The sequence below is a fragment of the Triticum urartu genome, chromosome 1A, assembly GCF_056163025.1.
Source record: "Triticum urartu cultivar PI428250 chromosome 1A, HENAU_Tu73, whole genome shotgun sequence".
Classification (NCBI taxonomy): domain Eukaryota; kingdom Viridiplantae; phylum Streptophyta; class Magnoliopsida; order Poales; family Poaceae; genus Triticum; species Triticum urartu.
This window is the reverse complement of record NC_141873.1, coordinates 506346333-506372918: the sequence shown is the minus strand read 5'-3', so window position 1 is coordinate 506372918 and position 26586 is coordinate 506346333. Positions and strand designations below refer to the sequence as shown.

The window sequence follows — 26586 nt, the reverse complement described above, 5'->3', positions numbered from 1 at the left end:
ATAAAGGCATAAACAACCAAGCCGATACAAAATGACCCGATACAAGGCATTGAGGAGAACCTCATAAGCTGATCTAACGAAAATCGGTAATACTAGCCAAGAACGCTAAAAACACACTAAGTGCACCTAAACGCCTCGAGCTAGCAGCCGAGAAGAAGCACATGAAACCCACCACCGTGCAAGAGGAAGACAAACACCCTCACCGGCGATGCCCCCAGGAGGGTAATGACACAAAGCGTCACCGCCGCCACATCAGCCGAAGCTAAGAAAGGTTTCACCCTGAGAGTTGGACGCCAAGGAGAGGTCCAAGGCGATGCCCCAAGAGGAATACAACACCCGCATGCCTTGTTGCCGCCGGCGCCGGAGCGCAAAGCTTTCGTTCGACCACAGCTCCCTCCACATCGAGGAAGCTCTAACGGGGACCCCACCACGACGGAATGGGAGCACCAGATCCAGATCAGGGCAAAGCTTCCATCGAAGTCGTCTGCTACGCCAAGATCACCCATCACCGTGCACCTCGCCACCCACAGGGCCAAGGTAAACCGTCAACACCCGCCACCATGTCGCTCGCTGGAGAGCTAAGCCACGTAGCCCGTGTCAGGGTTAAATCTGGCGGATCTCGGATAAGGGGTCCCGAGCTGATGATGTTAACTTCATGGTAACAGGATGAACAAAGGCTTGGCGAGCTGAACTCTTGTAATTTCTGTTTCTTGGCGATCAGATTTTGAGACACAAGATGAAAACAAAATATGGCAATGCTTTCAAAGCTTCACGAGCTGAAGTCTTGTAATTTGTGTTTCTTCTTTTTTTGGCTCAGTCTGTTAGGGTTTGTTTTCTTCATTTATCTTCTTTTCAGGCTAATCTCAAACCAGTGTGTACATACACTTCAATAATATAAAATATTGCAGTGGGTGTTTACCCCCACTATTTCGCCTTAAAAATCATGTTACTTATCTAGACAAATTTAGCTTTGCCTGAATTTCTGTTGTATATAATGGATGGATGCAATGGCATTGCACTCAACACATCTTTGATAAATTTATTTCATGGTTACACACTTGGTTATTATTTGGGTTTTGCAAGAAGATATGTTGAATCCAATTATAATGAATGCAATTACATTTAACAAAAGAATTGAATTTAATACACAAAGGGACCATTCTACGACCAAACAAGGAAAAAAGGACCACAATCATCGTTCACTCTAAAATAACAACGTAAGACCAGCCGCGCAACAACTATCAGACCAAGTCGGGCCACCCTAGACTGATCAACGCCAACCGCCGCAGCTGAGCTTAATACTGTCTCGGACTGGCAGCAATGCCGGTTCCTGTCCGTCGGCACCGTTGCACAGTCCGCACTTCTTTTGACTTGACGTTGACCTCAACCCGCAGATGAAATACCGGGTCCCGACGATGGCTAGCGGAACAACATCGTTACCAGTCGGGAAAGTTGCTATGGGGTTGGAGCTGTTGCAGGAGTCAGAACCCGTCTTGCTCACCTCGACCATGTTGTGCACGGCGGCGGAGTACTGGAACTTGAGCTCATTGCCGGTGGTGAACCTGATTCCCAAAACCCACCGGGAGTAGTTGGTCTAAAGGTCCCACGACCCATCCGGCGCGCCTACGGTGTTGCTGGCACCGAGCGCTGTCCCAAGCATGGTCATGGCCACGGTCATCAGAATAAGTGCTTTGGTCTCCATGGATTAAATATGGATTTACTAGCTAGCTGACTTAGTAGTAACTGAAAATATGATGAGGGATGGAAGTTAACGCTAGAGAGAAAATTGGTTATGTTGCCTGATCAACTAATGATCACAAGCTCCAAGGAAGCTAATGAGAGAAATGGCTGCAGGATGGATGGTGTTGTGAGCTCATTGATACTAGTGTGTCGACATATATAGGCGATGGCTGTGTTAAAGGATTGTCGGGTGTAAGCGCGTTGACAAGGTGGCATAGAGTAGGTCGTCTAAAATGCATGAAAATAGCATCGTACATGTTATGTCCTGAAATTGATATTATTATATATGCTTGGCTCCATAGCTTTAATAGAAAACTAACTATGGAGAAGATAAGATGGGTAGCCGTCAGTAGACCGGGTCTGGGAGAAAACGTTTAGTAACCAAATTGTCAGTATACCATGTCCAAACAATTAGTTAGAAGATCATCAGTAGTCATGAGTGGACCTTGTCCTCGATAGATCCGGATGCCCGCACGAGCGTACTAAACATAAATTAATCCAACATATTCTCTAGTTAAACATTCCGAACGTGTTGATGTGCACATGTACTACATCGGTACGTCAAATAATTATATAATTAATTAAGGTTCTTCTAAAATAATAATTAAGATGTATGCCACTGTCAAAATTCATGAAAATTCACTATTCATAATATGTTGTGTTGACCAAATTCAAATGTTGCATAGTCGAGCCTCGCCGTTGTCATATAGCTAAAATCATATTTGGCGAAGAGGATTCATAGTCGGCCCTAGTTTTTGTTAGTGAAAGGTAATTCCACTAATAATTATTTGTCATATATGTACTATACATTTGAGCTAAACCACGACACTTATTATGAATCGGAGGGAGAATTTTTTGTCACCACCATTTCTCCTCGAGATGCTCTTGTTTCTTTTTTTTTAGTATGAGTTCCCCTGTTCCATTTCAAGCAATAAAACCACAAAATTTTGCAGTGCGCCCAAATAACAAGGGGTAATCTCTGCGGTCCTGAGTGGGGAACTATACCTTGGGCACATTGGCTTCAACCTGCAACTTACGTCCAAACACTACCACTAAGTACACCTTAAATATAGAGGAAAACTCTCATAAGAGAACAATTTGAAGCAGGCTCACAAGGTCCGCCCTGGAGAGGTTATAACATTTGCGAGGTAAATGACAATTCAAAGCTAAATGAAAAAATATTTACACTAAATATTATCCTTTTTGTTACTCATCTCTTAGCCCTTTTATCTAATATGATAGTGTAAAAGTAAATGTTCTTTATAGATGCTAAGATAAAATCATAAATCTACCATCTTAAGAGAAAAACGACGGAGGAAAGATACGCTCGTCAAAGAGAAAAGCTACAACAGGACACCGCGATGCTGCCTCCGGCCATGGTTTTTGCTGGAACCAGTTGGTGAGGACACTGGAACCAGCCGTGGTGCATCCTGGGAACAGAACGACAATAGATGTTGCATCTGGTCATCTTTTTTGCTGGAATTGACATGTGTGGATGCTGGAATGGGGTAGGAGAAAAGCTGCAAAACCTCAGCGACCATGCAACAATGTTCCCGCGAGCTACGGCGGCGCCGATCGACGCTGAATGGCGGCATGCGTCTAGCAGCGTGGCGAGGTGCTGGGACCCATCGGCAAAAAAACTGCATTGAAAATTTGAAAGACCTACATTGAAAATTTGAAAATTTGAAAGACCTACATTTGAAAAACAATCCCCATCATATTTGAAAGACCTACACTGAAAATTTTCTATTCCATGGAAATTGTCACAACTACTCATCTATTACTCTACTACATCTATCAAAACATCTACATCATCATCAACATGGGGATTTGGCTGGTCTAACCTCGAGGTCGGAGGGGGGTCGGTGATGGGGAGGACGGCGGGGATGATGCAGGGCTCCTTGATTTCTGCAAAAAAAACAATATAAACAAAAACATTATTATCCTCATTTTAGGACTTAGTGAAACCCTATAAGCTATCAAGTAAATATCCAATTTGAACCATAGAAAAATGCCCTAATTTCACAATATAACTTAGAGTTTGATTACTGAAATTCCTATTACTAAATTTGATACCTAAAAATTTGTCATATAGCATTCCAATACATTTCTATAATTCGGAAAGTTCTATACCTAAAAATTTACATTACTAATTTTTTTACTAAAATTTTGTATTACTAAAAATTTATATCTACCTTCTACAAAAAAATTCTACCTACCTATACTATTTAGAAAACCTACATTCTACAATCAAAGTGTTACATGTCAACTAAATCTATTAACTATGTTTGATTTTTTACTAATTCACTCTAAACACTATAAGCTATCAACTAAACCCTAGAAGCATACTAAATCAAAGTGTTACATATGAACTAAATCTAAACACGATAAGCTATCAACTAAACCCTAGCCGTGTGGATGGAGGAGGGGAGGGAGGATGGGTTGTGGATGGAGGAGGAGGAGGGAGGAGGGGTTGTGGAGGAAGGAGGGGTTGTTGATGGAGGAGGAGGGGCGGCTGGAGGAGGGAGTAGCAGTGGGTGAGGGGAGGAGGAGAGGCGGCTAGAGGAGGGAGGAGTGGGGCGGAGGAGGGGGGAGGGGCAGCTAGAGGAGGGAGGAGGGAGGAGGGAGGAGGAAGAGGAGAAGGAGGAGGCTTGCCGAGGCCGGGGGATGGCGGCGACGTCGGCGATGGTAGGAGGAGGACGGCCGCGACGGTGATAGTGAGATAGGGAGAGTGAGGAAATGTGCGGGCCGGGGTGGGGGATAAGGCCGGGTTAGCAACAGCGCGGGCCACGGCTCAGCGCTACTACTATCTAGTTAGCAGTAGCGTGGTTCCCATAGAGGCGCTACTACTATACCTAGCCTGTTGGCAACCGTGTGGCATCTATAGTGGTAGCGCGTTTTGTTCCTACCGCGCTACTGCTATGCACATAGCAGTAGCGTCCTTTGTATACAAGCGATGCTGCTAATGAGCAGTAGCGCCTCCTTTTATCCCGCGCTACTGGTAAGCTTTCCCTAGTAGTGCGAGGTGCTGGGACCGTTGGCAAAAAAGTTGTGAGCAGTCATCAAAGTAGCTACGACAGGATGAACAAGGGATTGGCGAGCTGAACTCTTGTAATTTCTGTTTCTTGGCAAGCATAGGGTGTCCCGAGCTGATGATCTTAGCTTGATGGTAACAGGATGAACAAGGGCTTGGCGAGCTAAACTCTTGTAATTTTCTGTTTCTTGGTGAGCAGATTTTGGGACACAAGATGAAAACGAAATATGACAATGGTTTCAAAGCTTGGCGAGCTGAAGTCTTGTAAAATTATTATTTTTTGCTTTTTTTGGCCCATTTTCCACATGTAAGTTGTTTTTATTTAAGAAATTGCAAAAATATTCAATTAGCATATAAAGTGTTCAGCGTTTAGGAAATGTATTTATGGTTTTAAAAAGTGATCACATGTTTTAATAAAGTTTATGTGTTTGTCAAAAGATATATTTGCAATCAAAATAAATTTAAATATGTGTGGTAAAAAATATTTATAGCCTAGTGTGCCCCTCGGATTATAGATACTAAAATGAACACTTTTAAAACTTTAAATATACTTTTGTAGTTAACATTTTACTGTAACTACAGGATTTCTGAAATAATACGTAAATATTTTTAAAAATTACATTAATATGTGTTAAAAGTAAGTTATTTTTGTCTGCATATTATTTATAGATAAGAATATTCTAACTTTATTTATATTACTATTAGAATAAGTTACATAATTTTCAAATTTTCTAAAAATAAAAGAAAACTCACATGTGGAAGGGCTATGTAAAAGGAAAAAACATAACATTCTAAAAAGGATCAAGTGAATATTATTTGAAAAATGAAGATTTTAAAAGTTAGATTAACAGTTTGAAAATATAAAACGTTTTAACACTTTAAAATTACTTCATTAAATATGTGAATGCTTTTAAAAATTATGAAATCATTTTAATATTTCTTAATTATTGTTTTGATTACGTGAATATTTAAAACTACATGAACAATTTTTTTGTGGGTACATGAACATTTATTTGATATTGTGATTATAGTTCGATGAATATTTTTCTAATTTCTAAAAGAAGGAAAAACAACTAACATTTGAAGATGCAACCCATTTAACTCCACGGTCGCATTCAGTAGAATTTTTTTAGTGATGCATAATGGGAAGCAATGTTGTCTTGACGAGGTGGTTAGCGTGGGGCGTGGGCTGAGGTTTCTGTATCGAATCCCAGACTTGCCCATTTTTTTACACTGACAGGTGGGACCTGATGGTCATTGTGACATATATTCTATAAGTCAGTCTGTTCCGGCACTGCAGGTGGGCCCCACACCATGCTGGCATGCCTAGTCAACGATACATACATATCTGAACGTGATTTGAACCGTATTTGAACCATATTGCAAAGTTTTATAACCAGTTCAGTATATTTTTCAAGTTCAGACACCAAGGTGAACATCTACGGCAAGTTTAAGAACCACGAGTGTTATTACCTAGTACAACTTTGTATTAACTTTGTACTAAATCAACTACACTTATTTTGGGACAAAGGGAGCATACACTAAGGAAGGTTGCCAGGGGATCGAATCTTGGAGCAGGGGGTTCGAATCTTAAAGCAGGCAAATCCATGGTTTTTTTTTTGAGGGGTAGGCAAATCCGTGGGTAGTCCAGTGCAGCTGCCACCATGTGCAGGCGAGCACTTCCCATATGTGACAACACTAAATCGGGCCGAATCGTCTCAGAAAAACTAAGGACTGGATGGTCAAAATCGATTCCTCATTTGAGTATGCTGGGGAAGCAAAAAAAAAAACATACGTACAACTGTAACGATGCAATAGGTGGAGTTAAGTATTTGCAGCCAACACCAACAGCACTCCAATTTTCGTTCACGGCTTATGTACAACGCTCTGCTGGTTCTGAAATTCAGCCACTCTTGTAACTCCAACGCAGCCCAATCTACGCCTCAGGGGGAAATACGTCCTCAAAGAAGTGGTTCAGATCACCTTTTCGCGGATCGAAGGCCAACAATTTTGCCATTGCATCCTGAAATTTTGAACAAATACTCATCATATATTCACTTACAATAACTATCCCACTCTGCATGTAACAGCCTAGCTAACGACAGAACAAATATGCATGCAAGTCATAAACCTGGTATTGCTTGTCCTTTGCCGCCAAATTATCGCAGATCATGCGCCTTACAGGTCTCTTGGAATGGATATCCTCCAGAACACTAGCAGATCTCTGAATAACTTCACTGGGAACACCTGCGAGCAGCCAAACATGAGAATCATTTCTCTATGAGCAGTCATGCTGTCCGGTTTCTTTCTTTTCACAAGATCTCTTCGAGCCACACGTGTCATGATGTAGATCAAGTAAAATAGTACTCCCATAGCATATGAATTTCTGAATACAATGGCAACTAACAGTGTGAAATAAATAAATAAATTTAGCCTTTCATCAAAATGAAAGCAGATTAGTTTATCATGCTATCACAATTTGCCAGCTCAATAGAATTTTACTCCATGAACATACCAGCAAGTTGTGCACAATGAAGTCCTGCAAGAAAAGATGTGTTACTTGTTATCTGACTCAAAAGGATCCGTATCTATCATTGTATAAATGCTGTATACATAAGCTTACCAAAGCTCAAGAGTGCCTGTCCAGGTACAAGTCTTCACCATGGGTATCACAAGTTACATAGCAAATTAGTACCAAAAGGAAATTATTCGGAACAAGAAAAACACATAACAGCTAAGCTTTCATATCTACTTACCTGTAAAGGAATATGATGTCTTCATTGCTTGTCTGTCCATCAGGATTCAGAACACTCATGGTACAGCATTTTATATGTTCAGACTGCAAAATTTCTCAAATTTACCAATCGTTATAACCAGGGTCAGGAAACCTCAAATGTAAAAGGACATACAAAATTTCTATACACCAGCAAACTAGTTGTTTTCTTAACCTGTGGGAAGTAGTTTTCGGTGAAGATCTCCGTCAGATGTGTTGACAAAAGGACCTGCAAGGTTGCAGCAGTTAGATCATATCGCAACACATTACAGTGGTAAATATTACTATAAGAATTCCATCATTTATCCATAGAGTAAATTTACAGCATTCCCACATTCAATCAAGCTGTTTAAGAGATATACAAATCAATCAGCAAAACTAATGTGTCGCGATACTCATGCCATTCAGGAAAAAATATGCCGTTATGAAAGAAACTCTTACGGTTTCAAGAACTAGCCATGGACAGGGTGCATCGAAGCTAGCTATCCACGTGCCAGAACTATGAGTTGGTTTCAAGATCTTACGGGTTTTAACTCTAGCCTACCCCAACTTGTTTGGGACTAAAAGGCTTTGTTGTTGTTGTTGTACAAAAGAAACTCTTATATAGGAAATATGTTATAGAATGCAGAATGAATATCGGACCAAGTTTTCCCTTCGACAAAATATAGAGCCATATATAGAACCTGTTTTAGGTATAGAACGATACATTGACAATAATATGTTACTCATGCTTGAAAGCATCAAACAAAATAAACAATATGATTCAAGAAACGCAACATTATGCCTTACTTCCATCCCTTATTTGCACTCAGTGTTCTATTCTACAGTCCCGTTTTCACACAAGTACAGAGTTCGAGTAATACTGGACCTTTCTGTATATCTTCTTTTCAAGTAAGAAAATATAGTATATCCATTTTCTATCATGAATCGAATTTTGATTCAGTTTTAAAAATGCATAAATCTGCCGCCAAACAAGGGTAACCATTCTGGTACCGGTATTCACAACTCTAATGTCCAGTAACCGATGTGGCATTAAAATGCCTAATTTAAAGTGAAAAGGGGGGGGGGGGGGGGGGGGAGATAGTAGCAATCTGAGCTAGTAAACTATGAAATGATGGTATTAACTTCAAGTGTGGCTGTAAGGAAGATCAGACAAGCAATACTATCAGATTCATAATCAACAGTAACATTTATCCAGCTACCTAACCTTTGGAGGATAATCATAATTTGCAAAATGACTGATAGTCCCTCCAAGCAAACCAATACCATCTGCAAGGAATCAGGAAAGAAAATTAGCCATCTACTCTTAAGTCATGTTGAGGATGGGAGGAAGAATTTCAGATTTTCTGTGGTCTCACCTTCTGTTAGAGTACCCTTACCGAATTCATCTAATAAGCACAGTGATCTCGATGTTGCATGCCTGCAAAATTTCTTTGGTTGTATGTTCAAGATCGCAAGACAACTTAAGGGTGGATACAAATATGATACCTGAGCATTGTTCCAACTTGATGTAAATCAATCATAAATGTTGACTGCTCAGTTGTCATTGACTTGCTTCCCATTGCACAGAATATCCTACAAAACGTTATTAAACATGTCAGATATATAAAACTTTAATCTAGGATTACTACGATAACTGTGTGTCATGAACCGTATACATATTAGCATTTGACCTACAACACTAATACACTAATAATTTCCCCTCAATTCTTCATACTGAAACATGTCATATAAACACAAACCTATCAGTCAATCCAACAACAGCAGAATCAGCAGGAACAAAGCTTCCAATATGAGCAAGAAAAACCACCAATGCAACCTGAAAGCAAATATCCAACGCAACTTGAACTTTATTTCGCAACTTTGAGTTCATGAAAGTAGGAGTTCGTACATGCTCTCCCTAGGAAGTAAAAAAACACAAAATTTAAAGTACATTAACGATCTGATCTGCAGCCATGTTTTAATCCAGAACTAACTGATACAGCCTAAGCATTTGTGCAATTTAGTTTGGGGTGCACAAAGCACTTCTCAGGTAACATTACCTGCTTAATGTAAATGCTTTTCCCTGAATAGTTAGGTCCAGTTATTATGTTTATTCTTCCTGAGATAAAAATAGCCATAAATCATATTCTTGACAATAAGAGAAGTACTAAGTTTAGAATATCAAATATCTTGGGAACTAGCCACCTGCACTGCGGATTTTCGTATCATTTGGAACAAATGTGTCAACGGTCATTTCCTGCAAAGCATGTCTAAATTGTTGTTGAAGTAAGTTCATTGCCTTCAACCATAAGACTGTTAGTAATACCCAACTAACATTTAACATGGGAATAAAAAAAAACAATACTAACCTTCCATTCTGTATCTTAAGTATGGAATCCTCAGTTAAGATGGGCCTCACGTAATTGTTTTGGCGCGCAACAATTGCCAATGATAAAATACTAATGTAACAGAACAAGAGCTCGTTAGATCGCCATATTGTCAGTAAGTTGAATGTGTGTAACAAATATGTGCATACCAATCAAGTTCTGCTGCAAAGTTCACTGCTTTTGTCAGTTGAGGTAGAAACTGAAGAACACGGCATACTAGATCCCTTATGATTGCTCTTTCCATGTCTGTCAGCGCAACAACGCCAAAGTCATTATCCATTTGCAGATTTATGGAAATACAAGAAGAATATCCATTGAAACTTCAATAAGACACACATTTAGACCCGTTTTTTTTTAAAAAGGTTACATGTAAACTTGAACTATAGAAATTTCTGGAACAAAATATAAAATAGCAAGAAATTGGCAGATGAATATAAAATTACATTCCGAAATCCACAGGCATGTAATATCTGGAGAAGATGGCAAGATAAACTTGTTAAGGTGAAATGCTCACTGTTTGCTTATTCATGGCCTGTAACTTTAAAGGTAAAGTACCATCGAACATCAAGTTCAAAATAAACTCATTTGTAAGTGTAGCTCTATCTTCATCAGGGAAAATATGATTATTGCACCAACAGTATACATAATTCGATAAGAAACCACAGCATTGGGAGCAGAATTAAATAAGTAGATAAATTATTTAAGCTACCAAGAATTTTATGATAAATATCTCCCAGAAGGTTGTCCAGCTCTCTTGTCTTCTGAGTATGGTAGTAGAACCTTCTCTCTTCCCCATCCTCTGAAAACTGATGAGCATAGAACTTATTACACATTAACAATCAAACGAAATAAAACAACACACAGCTTACCGCAAATTCAAAATCTTGAAGTCCTATTAACAAGGCCTCACTTATCTTCTCATCAAAAAAACACATCAAGTATCCTGTTAGTGTCATAAATGGTAAACACATGAGTGTTCTCATTATTAACTTTTAGTTCCTATGAACGATTGCATATTGCATTTTACAAGCACTATCCAGCAACCTGTAACACTCCAGTACCAACTATAGTAAATTAGACAAAGAAACTAGTAAATCACAACCAGAAAGAAGTTTACAAACAAATAGCTAATATTTCCAATCCACATGCAGACCAGACTCAAACCCTTATCTTCTTGCAGATATTGCCTCAAACTTTAATTTGTACTAGTCAAACAAGGAGCTAAAACAAATATTTGAACAATGAACCTAATTACTTAGTCGATGGTCACATACTCACTCCATTCTTATGAACAACAACAACAACAACAACAAAGCCTTAAGTCCCAAACAAGTTGGGGTAGGTTGAGGTGAAACCCATAAGATCTCGCAACCAACTCATGGTTCTGGCACATGGATAGCAAGCTTCCACGCACCACTGTCCATGGCTTGTTCTCTGTCGATACTCCAGTCCTTCAGATCCCTCTTTACGGACTCCTCCCATGTCAAGTTCGGTCTACCCCGACCTCTCTTGACATTATAGGCATGCTTTAGCCATCCGCTATGCACTGGCGCTTCTGGAGGCTTGTGCTGAATATGCCCAAAACATCTTAGACGATGTTGGACAAGCTTCTCTTCAATCAGCGCTACCCCAACTCTATCTCGTATATCATCATTCCGGACTCGGTCCTTCCTTGTGTGGACACATATCCATCTCAACATGTGCATCTCCGCCACACCTAACTGTTGAACATGTCGCCTTTTAGTCGGCCAACACTCAACGCCGTACAACATTGCGGGTCGAATCGCCGTCCTATAGAACTTGCCTTTTAGCTTTTGTGGCACTCTCTTGTCACAGAGAATGCCAGAAGCTTGGCGTCACTTCATCCATCCAGCTTTGATTCGATGATTCACATCTTCATCGATATCCCCATCCTTCTGCAACATAGACCCCAAATATCTAAAGGTGTCCTTCTGAGGCACCACCTGCCCATCAAGGCTAACCTCCTCCTCCTCCTCGTGCCTACTAGTACTGAAACCGCACCTCATGCTATATACAGCTGAGAGCTACTCGGTTTTAGTTCTACTAAGTCTAAAACCTTTGGATTCCAAGGTTTGTCTCCATAGCTCTAACTTCCTATTGACCCCCGTCCGACTATCATCGTCTAGCACCACATCATCCGCAAAGAGCATACACCATGGGATATCTCCTTGTATATCCCTTGTGACCTCATCCATCACCAGAGTGAAAAGATAAGGGCTCAAAGCTGACCCCTGGTGCAGTCCTATTTTAATCGGGAAGTCATCAGTGTCACCATCACTTGTTCAAAGACTTGTCACAACATTAGCATACATGTCCTCGATGAGGGTAATGTACTTTGTTGGGACTTTGTGTTTCTCCAAGGCCCACCACATGACATTCCATGGTATCTTATCATAGGCCTTCTCTAAGTCAATGAACACCATATGCAGATCCTTCTTTTGCTCTGTATCTCTCCATGAGTTGTCGTACCAAGAAAATTGCTTCCATCGTCGACCTCCCAGGCATGAAACCAAACTATTTTTTGTCACGCTTGTCATACTTCTTAAGCGGTGCTCAATGACTCTAACATAGCTTCATGTGTGGCTCATCAGCTTAATTCCACGGTAATTAGTAAAAACTCTGAACATCCCCCTTGTTCTTGAAGATTGGTACTAATATACTCCGTCTCCATTCTTCTGGCATCATGTTTACCCCAAAAATGAGGTTGAAAAGCTTAGTTAGCCATACTATAGCTATGTCTCTGAGGCCTCTCCACACCTCAATGGGGATATGATCAGGGCCCATCACCTTGCCTCCTTTCATCTTTTTTAAAGCCTCCTTGACCTTTGACTCCTGGATTCGCTACAAAAATGCCTGCTGGTATCATCAAAGGAGTCGTCCAATTCAATGGTAGAGCTCTCATTCTCCCCATTGAACAGCTTCTCAAAGTACTCCCGCCATCTATGCTTAATCTCCTTGTCCTTCACTAGGAACCGGTCTGCTCCGTCCTTGATGCATTTGACTTGGTCAACATCCCTCGCCTTCCTCACTCGGATCTTGGCCATCTTATAGATGTCCCTTTCGTCTTCCTTCGTGTCTAACCGCTGGTAGAGGTCCTCATACGCCCGACCCCTTGCTTCACTCATAGCTCGCTTTGCGGCCTTCTTTGCCATCTTGTACTTCTCTATGTTGTCTGCGCTCCTATCTAGGTAGAGGCGTCTAAAACAATCTTTCTTCTCCTTAATAGCCTTTTGGACATCATCGTTCCACCACCAAGTATCTTTAGCTTCTCTTTTACTTCCCCTGGACACTCCAAACTCCTCTAAGGCCACCTTACGAATGCAAGTCGCCATCTTCATCCACATATTGTTTGCATCGCCTCCTTCCTCCCAAGGGCTCTCCTTAATGATCCTCTCCTTGAATGCCTGAGCTCCCTCCCCCTTGAGCTTCCACCACTTCGTTCTAGCGACTTTGGCACGCTTATCCCGCTGGACACAAATCCGAAAGCGGAAGTCAGTCACCACCAGCTATGTCAAGGGACAACACTCTCCAGATATCACCTTACAATCTAGGCACGCACGCCTGTCTTCTCTTCTCAAGAGGATGAAATCAATCCTGCTAGAGTGTTGACCACTACTCAGGCTGCAAGTGGGACTATACATGGGACTCCCACCTTTAGCCCACTTGATCCCACTACGTTTGGTGGGAATCACCAGTCATCCCGTCACAACTTACGCAAACTATGTGGGCACAAGTGGGATCACATTTACTAGCAAATGCACTCACGATGAAGATGAGCCACAACGCGTACAAACACGATCGCCGCAGGCAACCGAACCAGTAGCTTGCATGACATAGTGATGGAAGAGGAGATGGCCGTTGGAGCGGGACACGCCGACAGCTTGGCGGATACTGCGACAGCGACCCTCCCTTACACTGCCGTCGGTGAGGGCGGGGCGGAAGCCTCGGGACGATCGTCGCCGGTTCACGGGAGCCGGTTCTGGGCCCTGTCGAAGCTGGCCACGGAGGGCTCGGTCGGCGAGATGGTCTCTTTCTAGGGCACGGCGCTCAATCGAGAGGGGGAGACAAAGGCGCGGCTGGAATGCCGGGGTCCCGACGGGTCAGTGCCGTCGGAGGTGATGAACTGCAAGGTACCTTGGTCGCCTCTAGTGGCGCATGACACGTGCAGGGGTGCGACTGCGCCAACGAGCTGCTGTGGGTTGTAGGTGCAGGAGGGGCCGGGCGGTCTTGGTGTACGAGTAGTGATGAACTCGTCAGGTGCAACGGCACAGGCGCGTCAGGTTCAGGTGCGGTGGAGTCGCCCAACGCGGGGGGCGGTGAGCTTCTGCTCGCGGGGCGCACTTGCATGAACAGGAGGAGAAAATCATGCCTCGTTGCCCAGCTGCAGGCGATCATCCCCATACTCACAGTTCAGGTGTTAGTGCGGCTGTTTGTGCTCATCCAGGTGACCAAGCGTTGGCAGCATGCCGGCACGTAGTTGTTGGATGGCATCTCCTCATGGCTTTCAGCGCCGCCTCCGTCGCTCGCGATGAGGGGAGGGAAGGGGCTGGTGGGTGAGGTGGGTTCCCAATGGGTTAATAGGGCTAGCCCACTTAATTTTTCTTTTGTCCAATGGGATCCCACTAATGCAATTTAGGTGGGATGGGCTGATTACTCCCATTTAATTCCACTCCCATCTGCAGCCTGAACCACTACTAAAAGTCAGCAGGTGTGATTCTCTCTTTTGAAAGAGGGTGTTAGCCACGATCATGTCGTAGGCTAGAGCAAAGCTTAAGACATCTTCTCCTTGATTCCTGATGCCATAACCAAAGCCCCCATTCACCCCTTCATGTACCCACGTGGCCATTGAGGTCTCCTCCTATGAAGAGCTTCTCGCCAAACGGTACACTCCTAACCATGTCCTCCAAGCCTTCCTAGAACTCCCTCTTGGTGTTCTCAATTAATGTTTCTCATGCAACTACATCAAAGTGTAACCAGAGTACCCAGCTGTACTAACACACAAATTTGAGCCGAACTACCAAGGGTAAAAGGAATTTAACTAACGTGTTCTCCTGTAAGATTAACTTTGGACCCAAAAAAAATGCTTGATGACCGAAAAAAATACGTTGATTTCTAAAAAAAGAAAGCAAATTAGTAAGAACCCCTGCTATGTATATTTCATGTTAGTATAGTAGAAACGGAGACCTTCCATAGCATAAATAAAAGAAAGAGGACAAAGCTTGCGCATGCAATAGCAATGTATATCATATGGAGGGCTCGATAGTATCAAATTTAACAGGATAAAAAGAATAAAGTTCTATCTGGGGATCAGCAACAAAAATACCTATTTGGTGTACATAGACAATTAGCGGAGCTTTTCTGCATTCGAGCGAGAAAGGGAAGGAGGCATTTTCATTAGCTGAAACCTAGAAGCAGCTAAACTGTTACAATTTATCGAACAAAGGCATAAAAAGTTGACGCTTCAAATTAAATTCACTTTGGAAGATCCATCACCTGCTCCAGAAAGTCAGGTAATCCTTCATACACCATCCTCAGTTCATCCAACTATATTTCACAAGGAGGTTCATTTGATTAGAAGAACAAGGCCATATCGTTGAGAAAAAGCAAACATACAATACTAGATACCAAACTTAAAAGGAAAATCAAGATATTTTGAAGAACCACAGAAGTTGCCAAGAAGATTTAATGTTATGATGAATTATTATCACATTAAAGAATGGTGTTCAAACTTTAAATAGTACCCACATATGTGCACACCCACCCAAATGTGCAGACAAGGTCCACACAACACAACGATCTGTTCTTATTACCCAATTCGACCAGACCCCTGTGAGCCATTGAAGTACTCCCTCCGTCACATAATATAAGACGTTATTACAACCGATGTACTCACATATTGGTCGTGATAACATCTTATATTATGGGACAGAGGGAGTATTTAGCAAAGCAGAACATAACTATGATTTGAGGAAAATGAAAAAAAAAACTATTTAATAGTGTTATATGGCAATCACCAACTGCAACAACTGAACAGGACGAATACCACAAGTACTGGTTAGGCTCAAGGCAAAGCAATAAGCCTGCTTCAACTATTGCACAAAGAGATGGGAGTTTGATAATTGGCTTTTAGTGATAGATTACAACTAAATGATTATTGAATATAAAGTAAAGTATGGGATCGATTAAAAAGTATAATTTATAGGACAATAGAATACAGCTCCAGGATAAGCACCCCAAGGCCTGACCTCATCACATAAATTTTCTTTCACCAATGTTTCATAGCCTTTTTCCTTACTCCGTTGTACGTCAATGACACCAATCACCTATCAATAATAGATAGAGGTCATCATTTTATGAAAGGTGAAACAACAACAGCAAGCCTCAAAAATCCCCAGAAAAATAAATATGTATTCACTCTATAAGATACTGACATATTATTTGGATAAAATTGTAACACAACCACTCATTCACTGCACAGAGCCACAGATTCAGCAGAAATGTGAATTAACTTCCCAGGAAGAAAAAAATGTTTACCAAGGTCTGAAGCAACAAATTTCACAAATAACTTTTCATACAAGAGTATCCGTAAATCATTTCATGCAAATCTATGCTACATGATGTTAGAAGCCCGAGTGCTGACCACACCAATTCATATAATTCACTAAGATCAGTTGCCTAGTTAGAGATACCAGTAGGCAGATTTGTACAAAGCTATACGGTATAGCATTAACTCATACTATTTCAAAAATTTGAGATGGTCATATTGTTGTATGTAATGATCTAAAATATCACGGCATATCAATGTAAGTCAAAGACAAGGGTAAAACGCATGCACAGACTTTCTTCTGCATTCAAAGTGAGGGACAACGGTACGAGTACTAACCAGATTCGATACATAATCCAGCTCTGCTGTAATTGAAGAATTTGCCTGAAAACATATGCATCCAAGAATAAAGGAACTTCTTAAGTTCAAACTTTCATTAGTTAGTTGTGGAAGTAACAGCACCGGCTTGGAGACTAGTACCTTTTCAACCAAGTCAATGCTCATATGTTGCAACTTATTTGCCAGATGCTCTGATATTCCTACCTCAAAAATCTTGTTTATATGAAGCAAAGAGCAAATGCACTGAAACAAGAGAAGCGGGCAAAGAAAATTACCAAGAGAAACAAGAGGAGATAAATAACCTACACACCACATTTGTGCGCCATTGATCAGTAACCTTCAGTGTCCAACACTGGATATCAGATTCATTACAGAACGGTACAAAGCAATAATCAAAACATGCACCATGATAATTGTTCTGTTATTTCCTGCCCAAAATCTTAAGTAGGCGACTTGCCTGAGCATTTACTTAGTTCAACTAGGAAACAGCAGAGGCATGTTCCAAATTTGAGTTCTCCACAAGTACTGTACTAGACATACTTATTAATTCCATTCTGGCGAGCTTCCCAGTTTGGTGTTTGGAATGGAACGTTATTATTGGTACCAGAGAGTTCCGGTGTTTCGTTCTGTGCTTTCATATAAAATGGATATATATGCATAAGACACACCGTAAAAAAGATAAAAGGGAAAAAAGGGGATAGATGTTGCTTGTAGGCTGGCATAGACATTGTTGCTCGCGTCCAGCTAGACCTGTCTGATCCCAGTGCCTGGTGACAGCATGCAGGCACATCGCAGAAGAGTCTGTCTTGTATCTAGCTTGTCCAGCTGAACATCCCAGACAACAATACCGCATCGGCAAGGAGCAAGATGTGATGGGAAGCTAACTTTAAAAGAGAGTAGGAGTGATCTTTGTGTGTGGAGGAAAGCATTAGCACAAGAGTTCTTTACTTGAAAGCAGTGCAAAATAAGTTCAGTCAGCCGACAATAGCGTGACCTGATCAGAAGTTTGTTCCAGAATATGTTTCGGTCGGGATGGACAACCTGTACGCAATGACACCTTCCATTTATCATTTTGCTACTTGGAAAGGGAAGCTCCATGATCAAGGGTTGAAATGGTTTCTTGAGATGAGACCAGCTCCTCACCACCACCACCACCCCACCCCCCACACCCCCCCCCCCCCCCCCGCCCCACCCCCCGCGCGTTGCTCCCGCGAGCAACGGGGGGAAACCCTAGCCGCTGCCGCTCCTAGTTCCCTCCCCTCCTCCAGTCCCCTCGCCGCGCTCACTGGCGGGGAGGGGGGGGGGAGGGGGGCCTCTTCTCCTCGAGTGGTGGTGGGCGGCGCGGGACGGCCTCATCGTTTGGGGGCGCAGCGCTTAGTGGGGTGCGGCGGCGCTGGTGTGGTGGGCTACGTGCTGTGACCGGCAGGGATGTGCCCATGGTGGTGGTGGCGGCGCGAGCCCAAATCGGACCTGGATCTGGCGGCTCTCCCTCGACAGGCGGCGCGGGGGCTGGTCTCGACCCGGTGTGGTCGTGGTGCTGGGAGTGACCGTGATAGCGCGTGGCGAGCTGCTACAGGGGCGCGGCGGCTGCTGGTGATGCGGTGGTCCCTCGGTGGATGGGCGCTCTAGAGGCCCTCTTTGGCGGCTGGGTGCGGACGGGCCGGCGGCCCTCGCCGGTGGACGTGTGGCTGCGATTGCCCTGCATGGAGCTGTGGGAGCCGTGGTGGGGCGTCAGGGGTGACGTGTGGGGAGGTTGCAGGAGGGATGGGTGGTCTCTACCCGTCACCGGCGCAGGGGGCGCTGGTCCGGACTTGCTCCGCTCCTCTTCTCCCCATTTCCCCTACCTAGCGACTCCGACTCCAGATCGCTGTTCGGGGCAGTCCAGTCACCGGCGGCTCTGCTATGCTAGGGTTTTGCCGGTCGGTTCCAAGTCCGTCCCTTCGTTGGTATTCTGAGCGTCGGGATGCAGGGCGGCGGCCTTGGTGGCGGGAGCGGCGTGCTCGTGGGCGGAGCTCGCGGCTCAGGTGCGGGCTAGTCTTCATGGACATGTGGGCGGCATGGCGGCTGGTGCTTGTCGATTGGTGGCTGTGATGCGACGTCTGTCCCCGGGACTAGCCGCAACCTTATTCAGAGCCGGAGTGTGTTTACGTGGGTGAATACCCTGTCTGGCTTTCCTAGGCCGACGGAGGCGTCGTCCGTGGAGGTCATCATCTTCTTGAAGGCTTCGTCGTGGTTACTCCATATCCTCCAAGATACCCTGGATGAAAATCATGATCCTCTAGATTGGGTGGTGGCGGCACTCCGGTGGCGTATCCTTCTTGAACGAATCGCCTTGGGGCTCATAGAACAACAGCGTGTAGGTTGGTCTCTTCTCGGTGGCTTGTTCCCGGTTGAGTGCTCCCTCGACTTCCTAGTGAGGCTTAGTGACTATCTGTTGTTTACTTGGACTTGTTGTGGGAGTGTTAGGCCTTGTACAATGCTAGGTGCTTAGGGAGGTGCTTAGAAAAATAAACAGGTTTTTTTAAAGCACCGGTGCTTATTTCTAGAGGAGACGCCTAATTAAGCGTCTACCCTTTACAAATAAGCACCGGTGCTTGAGAAAAGCCTGGTTTATTTCTCCAAGCACCTTGCATTGTACAAGGCCTTAGCTGCTTCTTAGCATCTTTGTACCTTGCCTTGGGTGCGTCTGGTGTTGTATCACTCGTTGTAAGTTGGTTGTTGCTTTATATATAAAGCGGGGCGAAAGCCTTTTTCGGTAAAGGGAAGCTCCATCCGTTGAGGATGGAATGGAATGGATTGATACTAGCATGAAAGGCATAAATGAACTAATTGACCAGAATGGCAGACATGAGATATACTGTTCCAGGATAACATGTATTTGAACTTGGAAATAAAGCTTTTTGGGTACCTTCAGAAATGTGTGCCAATCACTGCTTGTACAGCTGGAACTTGGAGAGTTGAATTTCTTCAGAAAAAAGGAAAATGTTAGTTCGGCATATCTGAAAACTCTGAAGCTGAATACAGCATGCTCAAAGAAACTAGGAATAACCATGATATTCTTAATCAGCACTATGGCTTCAACTGTTTACAATACTTTTGAGTTTCCTTTTTACTTCAGGCCAAAGTAGTATGTCTCAAGCTCTCGATTTCATTAATTAAGAATTACAATAAATAACTATTGATCGGATATAAACAAAGATAGCATGTAAACTTATGTTTTAGCGAATTCACATTGTGTGTAGCAAGATGGAACGGGGTGGACAAACAATAGCCATCAGGCCATGACCCAAACGAACTATAGGGAGGTACATGAAGGTTAAAACTTCACGTAACGCAACTAACTGGCACTTAAGTCTAATCTCCATCGTTTTACCCAGAGAGCATTATCAAAGACGTATTATCTTTTTTTTCACTTCAGTTTAGACACACCTGACTTGTCATGACAAAGGGATTTTGACTATATTACAGCAAGCAGAGGTAAATAAAATACCTTAAAATGTACATGAACAGAGTAAACTAAATAGAACCTTGAGCATGTGGGGAACATCTCTCACAGACTTCAAAGTCTGACGCAGTGCAGACATTACTTCTTCACAGCAAAGGAAGAAAGATATCTAGAATTGCTAGGAAACACAGGACCACAAACCAATGGCATTTTGGCATCAAAAGTCAGAAGGGATGAAAGATTTTGTACTGTTCAAAATAAGGATACTGTGTTGAGGCGATTATTTATGACATCGATATCAATTATGGGACGTAAGAACCATGCTCTAAGATGAAGCATAGAAATAGATAAGAGTTCAGAAAATGTTACTTATTCCTATTTCACTGATACTGACTAGCAGAGATAGAAAACTGACCTCAAGAGACGTCTTCCCATAGGTGTCACACACTACATTTAAGACAAAGCAGTGAACTTACTAGAAAATAAACAAAGGGAAGAAAAAAAAGGCTTGCTACCTTATTGAGGATACCAAAGACTGAAAACCTGCAGTTTAATATTACTATTACAAACTGGAACCAGAGTAAGGGTACAACACGTAGATCCAAGATTCTTAGTTCTTACCCTTCTTTAGCTCTTCCTATTCCCATGTAACTGGGGTGCTTATCCACTTGAAAAATCTGTAGTGCCTCATGAGCAGCTGCATCAAGTTTCAAAAATCTGTCTCTGTGATGCATGTCAAGGCATACAGTGCTAAACTAACCATAACAAATTGCTAATATATATGACATAGCATTACCCTACAGTGAGCTACATAAATTGTTAAGTTGCTTCCAACAGGGCAGTGGAGCTATATAAATTTCTTGAGTTGGTTCCAAAGTATGAACGAAAAATGTGTTGCATCTGAAATAAAGTATCATGATGGAAGATGTAATTTAAAATTGACTGCATCAGCATGTTGGTGTTCATCTAATACAATCATAGATCGAAGGATAAAATGAGATCTGTGTGACAGAATCAATTGCAATGGATGCTCCTCCTTCCATTTGTTCAAGGGTATCAAGAAGCCTCTCGCTATCTAATATAGCAAGAAGACCTCCAGCAGCACGAACTTGAACATCACTTCCAAGATCCATCATGGAATTAAGCTGCAAGTACGCACAAAATGATTTCACTATGCAAGGACAGAATGGTTAACAAGATCTAAGAAACGAGATGAATGGTGAAACATCAACTAGCAAGAGTTTATCAGCAATTCATGTGAGGCAAATATGGGAAATATCCTAACTTCAAGGATATATTGAAAGGAATCACTTTTGAAGGGGATAAAAAAGAATTGTACAAGTATCCTGATCATAGTTTTAATTATATATTACAGATTTAGTGAGAAAATGAGCATGTCCTGATTGCATGTTCCATAGAATGACTAGAAATAGTATACAGGTACATCCAGCAGAAGAAGCGTAACACCTTCCCACCCAGAAATGCAATGCAAGAGCTTGATGAAAACAAATGTTACACTATACTTTTTCTAAAAATGTGTGAGCGACATGAGCTTTCAAATATCAAACATGATAATATTAACTATTTACGAGAAACAAAAGTTGACTCTATCTATATAAATGATCTGCGAGATCCAAGGCACCTGCACCACTTTGAGGGCAAGAAAATGACACAATGCCCTCAAAAGAAAGAGAAACACAAGCTTTTTATTACAAATAGAGATAAAAAGGAGCTACACCGCTGTTTTGTTAGATTCAGATTGTAGGATGTAGATTCACATACAGATACTGAAGATGTATAAGTAATACAACTGCATTTGCAATTATATGCATAAGACGTGAAGTTCATGTGATCTATGGTATGAAGTCCCTAAGCAAATGAAGTAACTGTTTCGACCAGTAGGCAGTAATTTTCAGTATAGAAAATTGGTCCTACAATCGCAAAACAAAATATAAAAATAGAGTGGGTTATTTTTGACAATTCCCACCTTCAGATTCCTAAGCATATAAATTTCACCAAAATTCTTAAAAGGAAAGTAACTGGATAGGAACACTGCTATTGATCAAGTAGAGAAACAGAAACAATAGTACATGTGGCCCTGTGCATTTGTATAAATGGAAGAGAACAAGAACCCATAAACAAAAGAGGGACTACTCGCTAATCATATGTCCTCAAAGTTTAGATATGTTATTTCTTAGGAGGTCAAAATCCCGATTTTCTTGGCAACTGTAGCAAGTGTGGGGTGGAAGAAATCAGGAAAATATAATTATAAACTGAATGAAACAATGATAAAATAGATTTCTTCAAGGCCATGCTGAATAAGAGTTTATCATGGCTGGGGATGGTCTTTTTGAAACCTATGGAGAAGTGAAACATATAGGTAGAAAACGGTAGCAGTAAGATTCTCATTTAGATCACTTACAAAGCAAATCCTCTCTTTTACACTTAATCCATCATCCATTGCTGCAACTTTCAAGTATATTAATCTGCAATTTGGACAAGCAATACACAGATAATTCATCATCAATTCATCAGGTTGAAGAATTAGGAAATGCACGAGATGGAGATACAGTAGCCCAAAATGTATTGACTGCAATGAACTTTCTAGTTACTGACAAGTGTTTTCCTTCCTCACATAGCAGGATCAATACAGATATACAACAAGAATAACATTCATATCATAAGTTATCAAACACCTACATGGATGAGTTTCTCAGCCTTCTCCAAATCCAAAACCGAAAACATTCAATTACAGTTGTTAGGCTAATTTGTTTTTCACTGACAAAACAATGATACTGAAAAGCACCCATCCTCTTATACTATTGCAAAAATCATAATCAAGTTCGGACTGACACTTGGTAAATGTAGTTGATTTAACGTACAAAACAGCAACTGAAACAACATATCCAATAAATAAGCAGATTAGTGCTACCCAAATGGTCAAATCTGATTAATCCTTAAGATATTCATGTAAAGCATAAGTAAGGTGCAGAAACCATAGTTCTCAATTCACTCAAGGAAGTGCTTGGTCTAGTGATCAGGTAAAGAGTACACAAAACTGCTGACCTGTGCCAGGCTTGCTCATAGGTGAATGTTGAGCTTTTCATGAGCTTCACAACAGGGGGGTCAACATTACTATCTGTGTGATTCCATGCAAAACAATCAGATGAGAACTTAAGATATCAGTTGAAGAACTGGCTGCAGTCCAAACCATTTCTCTGTAAAGCCGATAGAAGTTCTTCTTCCGTCTTTGTACTTGCATATATGGTGCTTGGTTTTGCTTGACATTTCACTGATCCAAAATCAAGCAACACAGAGAGTCAGCTATGCAGTTTTTACTGTTGTAAATGTTGAAATTACTTCACACTGGAAAAATTGTCAAAGTATTTTTCTACCAAAACAATTTTTTCGTTTAAAAAAATCCATAGCATACAACCTGAAATTTGGATTTCTGTAGTATTAAGTCAACAACATACCAAGATCAATCAGAGGGAATCCTCCAGCGCTATCTTCCCAGATTTCCAATACAAAAAGCTGGCGCGTATTTGAATCATAGTATGACACTCCAACCCTGATATCACATGAAAGTGGCAGGTATTATAAGCAGTTGACTCATATTCTATATTCCACTGTAACAAATACATTGATGTGCTAGTAATCGACAGAAGAAATTTTTAGCTTTGAAATCTCAGTGTAATGGTAGACTAGAACACAAACTATTCTGCAAATCAGCGGGGGCACTCTGTTTTACTGAGGACTAGTATCCATGTCGTTCGGAAAGTATATTGTGCAGGATACAAATACAAGTAAAGAAGCTTATCTCGTAAAATAACGGAAAAAAATCTCAATAAACTAAATACACATCTAAAGTTTACCTACGCCCTTGCATTACACAAGCCATATGGACCTGCAACACAATCAGTTGAAAATCAGTCAGCACATTGCATAGCACGAATGTGTGAATAAGATATTCTGGAGTTACCAAAGTATCACGTGCATATAGAATCATATCTTTAAGATCATTGAGTGTGAAACAGAAAGTACAACTTGGCCTAAACACAAAGCCATAAAACAGTCTAATAAATGAAGAACAAAGTCACAGAAACTCCAAAGTGAGCCATCCAAGGTCATTCATGCTTTGCAATGTATGAATATCAAAACAAAAGGAAAGCCCCTGGCAAGTATGGCATTCTCTTCAAAAAAAATGGTGTTTTAATATACCAACATTACTTGTACTAAAATCTTGAGGCCTTATCCTTGAAAAATGTGAAGGAAGCTCAAAGAAGGCACTATTAAGAACTTCAGAGGTATACACACCACGCTCCTCCTAGTTGCTTTACATTTCAGGAATATATTCAGCCAGTAGTACTGTTTAACTCTCCAGTAAACCAAGATATCCATTCAGAATTATTCATGGCCATGAATAAACATATAACCTTGCTTGACATTCTGATAAAAAAAATATTTAACCTCTCATACAAATACGTAGATACAAATGGTATAATGGGGCAATCATTAGTTGTTGTTTTTTTCTCTGTGGTTAGGCTTTTCTTCAGTGCTGGGATGTGTAGAAGCACTTAAACATCCAGAAGAAACATTGCCAAATAATACGTTAAATAAGAGATTTTGTGTTACAAAAATCCACAACTCCACCTGCTTGATAGACTGATCCAATCAAGTCAGACACATTAGACATGTCTCAAATCAGTCTCAGGTTTGTGGATGCGGTGACATAAGAACCAACAACAGAATTTACAAGTTAAAATAATATTTGCCAAATACTAGAGGCCCATTTAGATTTTAGGCAAAAACAATTATCCAAACGAATGCAAACACAGCGTCTAACACAATCGAATGCAGAACAAGACTTCCCAGTAACGAAACAGCATAAACACTTCATCCTATCACAAGTAAAATCCCTCGACCTTTGCATACTATGCTTCCACATTTAGGCTAAAGCAGTAGGCAATCTTCAATCAGAACGGCTTTCCTTTTTGGTGTCCACGATATGCACACAATTTTAGAAACTATTTTTGAGTCGAAACAGTTGTGCAGCAAACTTCATCATAATTCATCATTAAAAATCTACCATTCTACTGAAAGGCGCGTCAAATGGACATTAATTGTGTATAAGAGGCATGCAATACTGAAGCATGCCAAATCTATAAGGCAAGGCCGCAAAGCCACAACCATCTAAAACATCGATATGCTCCATACCTCGAGTCCTGGAAACTATTCATAAGCTAAGAGGGATGCTCATTAAAATAGCAGGGAAGAAGTATGTGACGCTTGCATACATGGATTCAAGTGGCATGAAGTGCTCTTCTAAACGCATTTTCTAGGACCAGTTGCTCAAAGGCTAGAGAGCAACCGAAGCAAAAGCAGCACTAAAATAATCATGGAACCGAATCAGAGCACTGGCATGTGCATCAGATCAAAAGCAGCTATGCGACGCCACAACAAGCACACGAGTGTGGCAAGTGCAATAAACAATAACTCCGGCTACATTCCAGATCGGGGACACGGCATTTCGCGCGAAATTGGGGGTTTCCACTTCCCACAAGGCCACGGCACGATTCGAGCGGGCGCAGCGATAACTGGGGCGTTTGATCCAGAACGAAATACTGCGTATAATGCGGCGGTCGGGGCGAGGAACTCGGATGATGAGTCGATACGCACCTGGGAGTCGATCCCCGTCTCGGCCACCTCCTCCTCCTCCTCCTCCAGCTGCTCCTCCTCCTCCTCGTCCATTCACGCTCGCTCGCTCGCCTCCCCCTCTCCTCTACACGGAGGCTCCTCCCGCTCGCCTCCCCGCGGGGGGCGGACCGGCGCTCCCAGCGACTGCGAAGGTCGGCGGGATTCAACTAATGGCTGGATGCAAGCAACCTCACTCCTCAAACCCCAGCGGCCAAGGATGGCGAACGGGGTGGGGACAGCGGGGACGCGATGCCGCGATGAGGAGGACGGGAACGAGGAGGGAGGGGTCTCGCCGGCGACGGGTGGGGGAATGGGCGAGGCGGATTGAGGCGTCGGCGAACCCGCTCCGGCTGCGGCTGCGGCTGCTCTGACACCCGACGCCTTGACCCCACACCCACAGGCCAGTCACTCGGTCTTTTTTTCTTTTCTTTTTGGGCTTGCCAGTCACTCAAGCAGCGTCGACCTAGCCTGGGCCCAACCAAGAAGAAAGATGGGCTGCACAGCCCGTAGCCGGTCCGATCCAACCGTACACTAGCAATATCACGCGACGTATCAAACATTCTCCAACCCCTCAAAAGAAAAATCAAACTTTACTAAAAAAATCAAACATTCTCCAAAAAAGAA

The 26586-nt window shown here is 42.1% G+C and overlaps 1 protein-coding gene and 2 pseudogenes across 1 annotated transcript; all 3 read right to left on the bottom strand.

Moving 5' to 3' along the window:
• Positions 1-1204: 1204 nt before the first annotated feature.
• LOC147992013 (uclacyanin 1-like) lies at positions 1205-1702 on the bottom strand (annotated as a pseudogene).
• A 4793-nt stretch (positions 1703-6495) lies between these two features.
• MSH5 (MUTS-homolog 5) lies at positions 6496-26375 on the bottom strand. The gene is made up of 34 exons (XM_048688225.2): positions 25945-26375; positions 24141-24172; positions 23742-23836; positions 23477-23557; positions 23332-23404; positions 22688-22751; positions 21259-21410; positions 20887-20988; positions 20781-20808; positions 20681-20712; positions 20533-20590; positions 20348-20434; positions 19729-19785; positions 16962-17063; positions 16821-16865; positions 16183-16260; positions 15431-15481; positions 15261-15342; positions 10786-10859; positions 10626-10722; positions 10066-10162; positions 9899-9988; positions 9735-9799; positions 9590-9648; positions 9290-9366; positions 9036-9122; positions 8906-8967; positions 8755-8816; positions 7723-7776; positions 7531-7613; positions 7398-7429; positions 7290-7313; positions 6906-7021; positions 6496-6797 (listed from the first exon to the last, which is right to left on the bottom strand). Exons 1-34 carry the CDS (start codon positions 26014-26016, stop codon positions 6711-6713), a joined length of 2457 nt encoding a protein of 818 aa, XP_048544182.2. The 5' UTR covers positions 26017-26375; the 3' UTR covers positions 6496-6710.
• LOC147992012 (uncharacterized) lies at positions 10867-15254 on the bottom strand (annotated as a pseudogene).
• Positions 26376-26586: the final 211 nt, after the last annotated feature.

Coding starts and splice junctions, on each gene's coding strand:
- MSH5 (XM_048688225.2), bottom strand. CDS start 26,016: ATGGACGAGGAGGAGGAGGAGCAGCTGGAGGAGGAGGAGGAGGAGGTG. Junction 20,713..20,780: donor TCTTTGGTATCCTCAATAAG/GTAGCAAGCCTT, acceptor TCTTAAATGTAG/TGTGTGACACCTATGGGAAG. Junction 6,798..6,905: donor CAAAGGACAAGCAATACCAG/GTTTATGACTTG, acceptor TCAAAATTTCAG/GATGCAATGGCAAAATTGTT.